Here is a 12,461-nt window from a genome sequence, read left to right on the forward strand (position 1 = left end):
GGGAAGAGAACACAGCAAAGTCCAGGAGGTAGGTCTGCAGCTCTCTTTGATGTGATCTTACTGATGTGACAAGGTGTGACTTTGCGGGGTGGGAAATGACTTAAAGAGGGTGATTTACAATGGTGGTTTGCAGACTAGAGTCTGCAGGCAGCTTGGTGGTGGGGTGAAGAAAATGGAGAAATATTTTGAGCTGTTAATGGGAGCTTTTCTGCAGTGCTGTGCAGTTTCTCCTGCTTCCCTGTCTAACAGGAAATTTCCACCCTCTTTTACAGTGCTTCTCTTTGCCAATGAACACAAATTCTGTCCCTTTGGGTCTAATTTTTATGTTATTCTATAGTTTAAAGGTTAACCCTCTCTCCACTGTACTACTGGTGCTTTAAACTCCCATATGAGGTGGAAAAAAGCTGTTAAATGCTAGATTGCCACAAATTAGAAGGGACTAAACTCTATTTGTTGGAGTATGTATTTGTTAGTGGGATTTTGTTTATTTGTTTTCTTGACTCCTGTGTTTATAGTACACTATGTGCTTGGCAAGCACGGATACCCCATGTCACAAAGTCAGAAAATTGAAATTTTCAATGTATAAGCATCAGGCTTGGGAATTTTGATGACTGACTATCTCTGTGTCTTCTTAACACTTTCTTGCTTTAAGAGGGCTGCAAATCCTCTGACTGGCATGACACAGTAGTATGGGATGTACCAAGGGATTTGCTGAGAGACTTTTCAGGTCTTCAGCAAAAGAGCTTTCATGAAAAGTTTCTGTAAAGTTTCAAGCAGTCCAGATTAGTTTGGGTTGTAGAGGAATTACCTTCTCTCTTGTGCTGCTTGCATGACCCTGCAGAAATTGCTTGCCTCTTTTCCTGTCTAAAGAGCTGAGACATTGACTTTCTTTACCCTGACAGATCTCTGGGATGTGAACGTGCTGAAATTGATGTAAGATGTTTTCCTGAAACTGTGAGGATTGCCACTGGAGGCAACCGGAAAGGAGAATCCAGCCTTTTCTAAAGTGCATACAGAGAGCTGGAACTGAGTGGCAAACAGACAAGCAAAGCAACTTACTGTCTGCACAGGAAGTTCTGCTAGGAAATACAGATCTGTGCAAGAAACAGTCCTCGTGATTAGTACTGGGACAAAGTCGTGTGTGATATCCTTAACTGCCAAATCTTTGCTGTGTTTCCTAGGTATGTGGCAAAAACCTGTCTTTCTGCTTCCAGAAGCAAAAACCACACTGTGCTAAACTGTAGTCATTTCTTACTGTTTTTCATTGGGACACTCTGCTGGTTTAAGTCTTCACAGTCTTAAAACTGGCGGGTTTATAATCTAATTACTTCTAAAAGTAATGACATATTTTTCCACGTCTTTCAATTAAGTGTTTAAGTAATTAAAGTTACTTAGCTCTTTAGTTGTCCATCATTCAGAGAAAATGTAGTGAAAAGTAAGTAATCTAACTTAGTCAGGCAAGCCAAAACAAGGGGGTGAGATGTGCAGAATGAGGCTGGTGCTAAGTGTAACTGTGTTGGAGGGGCACAGGCTGAGGCTCCAGTGCAGAGCAAGTGGGTGGAAACTCAGACAAACTTGATAGAATCAACTGATTGAGATTTAATGACAATAAAATGTACTCCTACATAAATCCCATTATCCCTATCAATAGATAATTTTGCAATGGAAATAACTGGCTAACAGCAGTAAAAAAAGAACACATTAATAAATTAACTTTTCCAGTTAGCAGCATTGAATAGTTAAGTAGTGTTAAAAGTTTAATTCAGACAGATACTTTACAAAAAATTAAAATAAATAGCTTAGGAAAGCACACAATTACTTTTCCTCTTCCCTACTTTCCCAGGAACATCATCCCCTCTGTCTTTCCCGTAGACCTATCAAGGCCCAGACTTGATTTGTATAGATCACAGCGAAAACCAGGAGGAGCTAACTAAATTTTTGCACAGGGTTGGTCATGCAAACCACCAAGTTTGCATTGCTGTGTGAGCAGGTGTGTTTTAAACAAACAGAGGTGTTTTATCAGGTGGAACTTTCCTGAAGTGTTTTTACTTCCAGGAGAGGTAATTGTTCCATCTTTCAGTTCCTGCTTTATGTAGTAATGGTGTTGGCTGCTGAAATACGCTGTGACCTGGTTTCCAAGAAAAGGTGTAGACACTGGTTTTGCTTCAGATGCCTTTGAGTGATGGTGGTGTAACAGGTTAGAGAAATCACTTGTTCTGCTACTCTGACTTTTGTTGTTGCTATTGATAATGCTACCTACATGAAAGTACTTACCCTTTTCAATCCCTCTCTGTTCTTTTTTGTAATTTCCCAACCTCTGTTTGCTGCTCCTGCTCTTCTCAGCACCCATTCACTTTATTTGTTTTTTTAACCTAGGTGACAGCAGGGAGTTTGATTCATGCTGTACATATGCAGAAGGGTTTCTTCATGCAAGAAAGAATCACATGTTGGGGTAAAAGCACTCCTGTTCCCCTACAACTATTCTTTCATCTCCTTCCACAGACTTGCACTCAATCTTGACCTTTTCACTTAACTCTTGCTCTGTGGCAAGCAGAGAAGCAGGCTGCCTCACAATGCTTTCATAGCAAGCACCATGTATTTCAGATCCACTGAGGAGAGAGAGAGCATTGCCTGCTCGCAGCCTGAGGTTTGCAAGAATCCCTATTCTAGTAGCAGTCAACATGTCTTGTCAGCCTGTGCTCTGGGTAAACCAGTCCCAAGCAGACGTGACGAAAGACAAGAGGTGATTCCCACAAGCTGGCTGTCTTGCATGGCACCAGAAGTAATTTGTGTCATCTGTGGAAAGTCACAGACCTCTTTGATTGGTATTGCTTAAGTAGAAAAGAAGTATTGTAAATGTGATAATGCTGTGCATTAGGAGAAATCCTGGCTTTTGTTTTCTGTAGCTCATTGTAGCTGGGAGTTGAGATTGGCTTTTTACTTGCCTACTGAGCAGGTCCTTCAAGAAGGACTGGCAGAGGGCAGGGACTGGTGGACATTGATACATACCTTGTTTTCCTCAGGAAAGTTGTGATGCATTGGTTATTACAGGCAGACAGGTAACAGGACTTCCTCAGGTAGCCCTGCCTGCATGCCTGCTGCTGAGCCAGTTGCTTCCAACACCAAAGGGATACCTTTCCCTCTTCGTGGTGTCAGCTCTCTTTGAGCAGAGATCCCTTCTTTTTTCCTGAACAAAACCCAACCTTCAAAGCAGGAGTTTTATCCTTCTACCTGGAGGTACATCTGATATCTTAGCTCCACCAGGCTCTGTGCTTCCTGTGATAGACCTGGATGATTCATAATGGCTCCAAACAGCAAGCAACATCCAGGGAGCTTGTGATCATTGTAGATTCACCTGGAAGCTTCTACTTTGAATCACTGAAGCACTTGAGTTTAATGCAGCACAGTCTGTATCAGAAAAGACAATGAGGAAAGGGAGTGGAATGCTGGGGAGTTGAAAAATTCTGTATTTTCTCAAACAAGGTAGTTCAGAAGCTGCTAATTCAATGTGCTCTGAATACAAACTGGACAAACTGGGAACACCTCTACCCTGTGTGGACAGCAGGTGAGACCTGCCATCCCGAGCAAGAGGAATATGACAGTTGGTAATTTATTCCTGCTCAGGGTGAAGGGAGCTGTAGACTTCGCTGCAAGAATGATGTTGGCATCACAAAGTTGCACAGACTGGGAGTCTGGGTACATTGAGGTTGTGAAAAAAGCAAAAAAAACAAAACAGTGTGAGGAGCAGCAGTAATGTTCTGGTCTCTCACAGGAACCAGGTCTCCATAATATTATTAGAGTCTTACTAAAGTGAAAACTCGTCTTCAGAGACACAGTGTGAGCCCAAAGCCTGCTGGTTTCTTTGTGCTGGTGAAGGGAACCTGTCCATTCCTCTGAGCTCTCAAAAACCTCCTTAAACATTTGCAGAGGAGTGTCCTCAAAGAAGCTGCTGTAGCGCTGGTGTATATGAGCCATTGGAGGTCAGCCAGAGCAGGATCTTGGTTCTCTGAGTGAACTCAGACTTGTGCTGGCTAGAGAAGCTTCCTGGCTTTTCTCTGTTGCATCTGAGTACCACTCTGGGATGGAGGAGCTGCTGGGGTATTCCTGGCAGAGGATCAGGGTTGTGTGCGATACTGCTACCCCTGGAATTCCTCACATTCAATGTGCAACAAGGCTGTGCCATTGCAAGCAGGGTTGGCAGAGCTGGCAGTTGTGGTGCAAAAGCTGGGCTTTTTCCTTGCTTCTGTTTGTTGTGACCATGACTTCTCCAGGGACGTTTCATCCTGCCCATCTCACAGTTCATGTTTTGGGATGAATTGTTGATCCTTTGCAGTTCCTGGTATCTTTCCACCAGCTGCAGTGTGCATCAGATGCTTAGTTCAGGCAAGGTGTGTCTCATGTGCATAGTAGAGCAGCTAGGATGCAGAACAGGTTGTCTTCTCATTTTTTTCAAGGCCAGATCTAGAAGTAGTCTGGGTAGTTTTACCACATTAAGTTCTGCTTCCTAACATTTAAGTATGACTAGATGTTATGTGACAACCTCCAGCAGCCTAGTGGAAATGTTCCTATCCATGGTGGGGGAGTTGGAGTAGATGACATTTAAAAGTCCCCTTCCAAGCCATGTATTTCCATGTTTCTATAATTCTATGAAGCAACATATGATGGCATACAGTTTCTCAGTAGGAGTGATAGTTTAAGCATGGTTTTACCCTGAAGAAATGGACCTATGTTTTGTGAAAAATGTTATTCCCAATGAATATGGTACTCACAGGTGGTTCTTCAGTTTCGACCACCACATCTCATAATGTACTGCTGTGTTCTTCCAGTTAAAAATAACAGCATTTTTTTTCCCCTGTGTGTTTACAAGGAGGAGGATAAGGCTTCTCTCCCCTTTCTGTATGTATGGTCTGCTTCCCTCCAGGGAAAAGATGCTGGACTGATATGAGGTATCCAATGCTACCTAGATATGCAGTTCCCCAGCGGGCCCACAAGAATTTCTTTGCATAGCACTGAGGAGATGCAAAGTTAATAAGGTTCACTTTTCACTGATTCGGTAAATACAGAGAAAATTCTGGTGGGCATACTCAAAACCAATTTAAACCTTGCCTGCACTGGTTGGTATTGTTTCTACAGCATCTTAGATATTCAATGTTATGGAACTATTAATAATAAAAACTAAATAATATAGGAATCAGAAGCTTAAATTTTGCAGTAACCTTGATAACTGATATGTGATAGTGCACAGTGGCCTTAGCCAGAGTATTTAGATCAGAATGCAGAAAAAGTTGCAGAGCACTCAGGTGAAACAGCAGAATAGTTTTTCAGGTAGGCAGATCATCACTCCCTCTTAGGGTCTGCCTTGGAGGCCAGAAGTCCCACTGATGCTTTTATAGTTTTTTACAGAAAAGAGCATTTTTTTTTAGTTATTAAAAGATACAAATGAAGAAGCAAACATTGTTCTAATTTATCCTAATTTTGATGAAAATACCCTAATTTGTAAAAGAAGCCAAAAGGTGGATTGTTGCCCTCTGTAATACTTTGTTCCCATTCAAAACTGAATTTCTTTTAGAACTCAGTTCGGTTCAAACAGAAAACACTCAAACAGAAAATATTTCTATTGAGTTTGTAAGACATAGATTGACTTGAGGCAATGTGCATGTGTTTTGGGGGTGCCAGTGAAATGCAAAGTTGTTCAGTTGTTTACATGGTTCAGAAAGCAGCATGTTCAGAGTTTTCCAACCTGGTTGCATCTGATGTTAGCAGCACACCTTACCCTTGACTAACATTTTTAAACTTCAGTATCACAGAAGACACACATAGAGCCTTCCTATCAATCAGAAGAGTTGCAATGAATACCTGAGGTTCATGACCGGAAGCTTTTAGCTGGGTCGCTTCCCAGCCACCACACTCCTGAAGTCAGAGTCCTCCCATGAGAAGCCTGAGGACCTGGGGAGAGGATTTCCTCCCTTTCCTGACAACTTCACCCATTTTCATTTTGGGATTGAATCCTGAGCAGTGGGCATGGCTTTATGAATTCAGAAACATTTGACACAGTAGTCTTTGCAGTTGAGGTCATGATCTTTGTGAGGCTGAACTGTAGTTGGTCTTGAGGGATGGATGCTTTACCTTTATCCTTCTTCTCTGAATGTGAGGAGCAGTTGTGAAGGGAGAGACAATTCCTCAACTGTAATAAATGTTGGGGTTTTTTTGCATTACAGTGCTAGTGGTAAGGGAAATGCAGATTTTTTTTCTACATAATAAACTGATAATGGATCTATTAATCAGATACAAGTGCATGTGTTTGTTTTTTGCCAACATGGAGAGGGTAAAATCTGTGAGGTTTCTTAACAGGATGGTGCAAAGGCAGGGGAAGAGGATTTCCCTGGGAGGCCCAGGTTCATGAAAGGGCTGTGTAAGCTGGGGAGGCTCTGGATAGAAGTCTTATGCTGGGTGAAGACCTGGGGTTCCTGCCCTCCTCAAGTCCTGGAACAAGCAAATGTACCTCATGAATCTTCTCACATGTAGAAAAGACAAGTAACACATTTTACAGAACAAAGCAAGATGTCAATGCCAAGCTCATAATATAAAATCTTGATACAAAAGATGGAACTTTGCATGTGTATTGTGTGGCATCACCTAAGGAAAAAGTTTTGTGGTCAGGATAACCAGCGTTAGCATCTGGTCAGTGCTACCCAAGATATGTGCTTTGGACAGCAATAGTTGCTGTTCTCATCTGCCATGTTCATTCATTCTGTGCTCCTCTGGAGAGGATGGTGTGTACAGTACAGCTCTATGTCTGAGGAGGGCTTTGAGTCTGCATTGGTAAAATATAAAGTTTTTCAGATGAGTCAAAACCTGATGAGGTTGTGATGGCCCTTCTATCCCAAGAGATTTAGTCCCCCAGTCTCTCCCACTGTTCATCAAGAATCCTAGTTTTTGCTGAAATTGACTTTATACTCATAAATTATTTAGAAGGGAAGCAAAGGTGATGAAGGGTCTAGAAAGTTAGTCATATGAGGAGTGACTGAGGGAGCTGGAGTTTTTTAACCTGGAGAAGAGGAGGCTCAGGGGAGGCCTTACTGCTGTCTACAACTACCTGAAAGAAGGTTTTAGCAAGATGGGGGTCAGCCTCTTCTCCCAGGCAATGAGCAACAGGATAAGAAATGGCCTTAAGATACACCAGGGAAGGTTCAGGTTGGATATAAGGAAGAATTCCTTCATGGCAAGACAGATGACCCTGATAACTACAGTATTGTCAGTCTCATTCCAGTGCCTGGTTAAATTATGGAGAAGATTATTCTGGGAGTTATTGAAAAACACCTGAAAGAAAATGTGGTCATTGGTCATAGCCAGCAGGGCTTCACGAGGGGAGGGTCCTGCTTGACTTTTATGACAAGGTAGCTCACCTTGATGATGATGATGTGATCTTTTTTGATTTCAGTAAAGCTTCTGACACTGTCTCTCGCAGGATCCTTCTGGGTATGTCAGGCAGTAGGTGAACAGCTGGCTGACAGGTCAGACACAAAGGGTTACGGTGGGGTGGCATCAGGCTGGTGACCTGTCACCAATGCAGTTCCACAGGGCTCCACCTTAGGGCCAGCGCTCCTCAACATCTTCACTAATGACTTGGATACAGAACTCAAGATAAATTCAAAGATATAAACTGGGACACTAAAGTGGGAGGAGCAGTTGAAGACAGACAGGCCCTGCAGAGAGATCTCAGCTAATTAGAAAGCTGGGCAATCACCAATCATATGAAGTTTAACAAAAACGGGTGCTGGATTCTGCACCAGGACAGGGCAAGCCTGGAGGTATGGACAGACCAGGATGCGCAAGGTTGGGAGACCAGCCCTGTGGAAGTAGACCAGTGGGTCCTGGTTGATGGCAAGTTGAACATGGTCAGCAGCCAGGAGAGCCGGCCGTGTCCTGGGGCAGCCTCACCTCGAGTGCTGGGGGCAGCTCTGGGTGCCACAGTGTAAGAGAGATACAAAACTATTGGAGAAGAGGAGGGTCACAAGGATGGTGAACGATATGGAGAGGAAGCCGTATGAGGAGCAGCTGAGGTCACCTGGTGTGTTCAGCCCAGAGGAGACTGAGGGGAAGTCTCCCAGTGACCTACAGCTTCCTTGTGAGGGAAAGCAGGCACTGATTTCTTCTCTGTGGTGAACAATGGCAGGACCCGAGGGAGCAGTCTGAAGTTTTGTTGGGGGAGGTTTAAGTTAAGTATAAGGAAAAGGGTCTTCACCCAGAGTGTGGCTGAAGCCCCCCAGGGAAGGGGTCACAGAGCACCAGCCTGACACAGTTGAGTATTGTCGTGGTCCAGAGATGGACAATACTCTCAGGCACATGATGTGACTCTTGGGGTATCCTGTGCTGAGCCAGGAGTTGTAGTTCACTGATTCTTGTGGGACCCTTCCAACTCAGGACATTCTAAGATTCTATGGCTTTGGTTTCATAGCAACAGAATGTTTGGCACTGGGCAGAAGCTGGCCAGGGCTGACACAGATAGAGAAGTTAGGGAGAAGTTTGGAATGTGTTGGGTTTTCCCCCTTCTTTTTGTTTGTCCAGACTCGCCTTTTTGAAGGAGAAAGTAAGAGATGATTCACTCCTTGATTTAGGCAATCCCTGTTCAGGCAGGGGTGGTAGGTGTTGTCCTTGGTAGCCAGGGAGACACTGGGCAGAGGCGTGGGGTGGGCTTCACAGAAAGGCAACACCACATAGCTCTTCTCCCTCCAAAATAAAAAGCCAGGACAGGTTACTTGTTTTCCCCTCTAGAAGGCTTTTTTTCATATGACTGAAAACCTGCCTTTGGTTATGAGCAGTTTTTAAAAGTGATTTTTTTTCCAGGAACACGGATACATAAAGGAAATAGGTAAAGGGGAAACCTAGATTAGACATTGGGCTGGGATTAATTTGAAGAAGACATGAAGGAAAGCACCTGCTTGCTGTGGGGAACGTGGGATTTTTGGCTTCATAGGGATATGAATGTCTCACTTCATTTTGAGGATGATGAGGCACTGCAACAGGTTGCCCAGAGAAGTTGTGGATTCCCCATCCCTGGAATTATTCAAGGCCTAGGGGAAGGTTCCCTGCTCATGGCAGGGATTTTGGAAAGAGATTATCTTTAAGGTCCCTTCCAACTCAAACTATTAAATGATTCTATGAGATCTGTTTTTTCTCTTTCTTTGTTAGCATACCTGGAGACTGTTTCTAAAACCTGCAGAGAGTTGCTGTTCTACGAAATAGGTATGTGTTGGCTGACCCTGGTCTGTATCTGGCAGTGCCCAGGAGATAACATTTCCTTCTTTCTGTTGCCCTAGGATAAAAATACTTGGGACAAAGATGCACAGGAAAAGGCAAAGTCAAGGGAGAACAGACAAATGAAAAAGCTCTGCTTTGACAAGCTGCAATTTGAATGTAGCTACAGCTTGCAAGACCTGACATCAAAGGGAATGCTAAAGATACCCAAGTTAGTCTTGCAATATATTTGAATGCACATCTCAGTACTTCATTCTCATACATATGTGAGATGTCCAGGCATCTGAGCCACATCTGCTGGCCCCACCATTTCATTGGCTCTGGAAGCACCCTGAAATAACTTCTATTCAAAAGAAAATACTGGGAGCTGTTCAATTTAAAAACAAAGTAGAGTTTATTTTAAGCTAAGTAGAGCTAAGTTTACTGCTGCACTTGTTATGTGGTTCTGGTCTAATTTTAATTCGGGGATAGTAACAATGCTGATTACACTCAGCCAGTAAAGCAAAGCTATGTGGAAGAGGATCTCTGTATTTAGCTTTTATTGTGGTAATACCTCAGTTGTTAATGTGCTACACAGGAATTTTATTAAATAACATGTGGTATAAAAAGGGGCCACGTGTTTTTGTGGTCACATCCGAGGTTGCATCACATGGCAGAGAACAGGATGGATGCGCTATTGCTTACTACTGCCACCCCTTTTGCCTTCAGAAGGGTACCTTCTTTATACATTCATAGCAGTGGATGAAAGTGCTATGTCTTTATCCACCTCTGTCTTCAGGGCAAGTTACAAGTATTTTCCAGAAGGAATCTGAAGAGAGAAAGGAGACTTTGGGCTTATAAGATCTTGTCGGCACAGGACAGGAAGGAAATGAATTTTCCCTTGAACATCTTCATGAGCCAGCTCCAGTGTTTGTGATAATGAGAATGCGGTGTTTGAATTCTAAAGCTTTCAGTTTCATGCTTTTTAAAAAACAATACTAATATCTACTGTTAGGCACACATTCTTTGCAGACTTCCAAGACATCCCTGTGCTGCTCCTGTTGAATGCCTTGTAGTTACTCAGGAAAACAAACAATCCTTTCTACTCACATGAATGACAGTAATGTCTTTGCCAATCCAGGGTTTGCTGTACTTCAGTTTGTGGCTCATTAGAGGTTTTAAAAATGTCTGGAAAAAAAACTGTGGGAGTCCTGTTCTGATACTCTTATTTGACTGGAAATCATCTGGTTTATTGCCTTCACTTAGCTAATTCGGGGAAATGAAATTTTAAAGTTACGATTAAGAAGAAACTAGAGATTACCAGTGACCTTCCTAATAAGGTGGCATTTATGCTGTAGGCAGACTGGTCTGCACATATCTGTCTTTGAGGCTGGAATGATCTCTGATGATTTCAGAGGTGATTTCAGATTTAAAGTAAGACTATGTCTTTTTTTTCTTGCAGAATGAAGAGACACAAGTGGTCCTACAAATGTCCCTCACGAAGGAAGATCTTGATTCTGTGTGTTACTGGGTGGCTGATTGCACTGCTGAAGCTCCTCCATGTCGAAAGACACTTTTTTCCCTCTAAAGGCATTTACTTAGTTGAGCACTTCTTGAGCACTTCTTCTTATGTTAGAAACAGATATTCATACCCTAGAAATGAGTTCCAGTATGAAATTAATTGTTCATCTATATATGAACAAGATCCTCATGAAATTGGGAAGAGTTTAGAGATAAGAAGAAAAGAAATAGTTGATTTAGCTGATGAAGATGTTGTAGCAATGACAAGTGACTGTCATGTATATCGTTCACTTAGGAAATACCAGTTAAAACCTGTTTCTGCAGAGGAGGAGAGTTTTCCAATTGCCTATTCTTTGGTTGTTCACAAAGATGCAGCAATGGTAGAAAGGCTCATACATTCATTGTACAGTCGTCAGAATATTTACTGCATCCATTATGATCAAAAAGCAGCAAAAAGTTTCAAATCTGCTTTGAACAATCTAGCTAAATGTTTTCCAAATATTTTCATTGCATCAAAATTGGAGACAGTGGACTACGCACATATTTCACGTCTGCAAGCAGATTTCAATTGTTTGTCTGATTTGATGGACTCTCCAGTTCCTTGGAAGTATGCTATCAATTTGTGTGGCCAAGATTTCCCTTTGAGATCAAATTTTGAGTTGGTTGCTGAACTGAAGAAACTTGGTGGAGGAAACATGCTGGAAACTTCAAAGCCAAGCAGTAGCAAAAGAGAACGATTTACTTATCACTATGAGCTTATGAAAGTGCCTTATGAATACATGCAGATGCCTGTAAAAACCAACATTTCCAAGAATCCGCCACCTCATGATATTGAGATATTTGTAGGCAGTGCCTATTTTGTTTTAAGCCGAGAATTTATTCAATATACCCTTGAAAGCTCACTTGCAAAAGATTTTTTTGAGTGGTCAAGGGACACATACTCTCCAGATGAACATTTCTGGGCCACTCTTGTTCGTGTCCCCGGGGTCCCTGGGGAAGTTCCAAGGTCATCCCAAGATGTAACAGACTTACAAAGCAAAACTCGTCTGGTGAAATGGAATTATCTTGAAGACTATTTGTATCCTCCATGCACTGGTACCCACCTTCGCAGTGTCTGCATCTATGGGGCTGGAGAATTAAGATGGCTTCTGAATTATGGACACTGGTTCGCCAACAAGATTGACTCCAAAGTAGATCCTGTCTTGGTAAAATGCTTGGCAGAAAAGGTTGCAGAGCAACAGAAGGAGTGGGTACATTTGTCCTCTGATGAGCACTTTCTGCACTTAAGTTCTACAAATGCCTTGACATAGCAGTGCTGTGTTCTCTGCCGTCCCTGCTGTGTGCACAGCACCTGCAGTTCTGCTGCCTTGACCTGCTGCAGGATGGCAGTGAGGAAAATGTCCATTCCATGTAACGTCCAAGGCCCTGCAGAGCTAGTGGCTGGCTGTTTATTTATGTAATTTCTCACTGATTAACTGTTTTGCCACATTAAACCTGTAATTGTCTTCAGGTGATTCTGAGATGGTGAAGTTTGCTTTTGGAAGCTCTTGTGCTCTCTGTCCCAGTGGAGTATTTTAGAAATGTATTTTACTTCAAGTGTTTTTGTATCTTTCATAAGAAACTTCAGCACTTCTGTCTGCCTGTCCTGTTTTCCTTCACTTTTGCTTTTATTAAAGGAATAAAGGGAAGACCTCTGTATCTGC

General features: G+C 42.6%; 1 protein-coding gene across 2 annotated transcripts; it reads left to right on the plus strand.

Annotated features, from left to right (window-relative positions):
• Window positions 1-986: 986 nt before the first annotated feature.
• On the plus strand, window positions 987-12,195 carry GCNT4 (glucosaminyl (N-acetyl) transferase 4). Of its 2 annotated transcripts, XM_041414690.1 has the most exons (3): window positions 987-1,181; window positions 9,193-9,246; window positions 10,700-12,195. In XM_041414690.1, exon 3 carries the CDS (start codon window positions 10,701-10,703, stop codon window positions 12,066-12,068), a length of 1,368 nt encoding a protein of 455 aa, XP_041270624.1. In that variant the 5' UTR covers window positions 987-1,181; window positions 9,193-9,246; window position 10,700; the 3' UTR covers window positions 12,069-12,195. The 2 variants fall into 2 exon arrangements, with proteins under 2 accessions (XP_041270624.1, XP_041270625.1); XM_041414691.1 differs by lacking the exons at window positions 987-1,181; window positions 9,193-9,246 and adding an exon at window positions 2,442-2,452.
• The last annotated feature ends 266 nt before the right edge of the window (window positions 12,196-12,461 follow it).

This window comes from Onychostruthus taczanowskii, unplaced genomic scaffold (assembly GCF_017590055.1).
Source record: "Onychostruthus taczanowskii isolate IOZ18803 unplaced genomic scaffold, ASM1759005v1 scaffold46, whole genome shotgun sequence".
Taxonomy (NCBI): Eukaryota; Metazoa; Chordata; class Aves; order Passeriformes; family Passeridae; genus Onychostruthus; species Onychostruthus taczanowskii.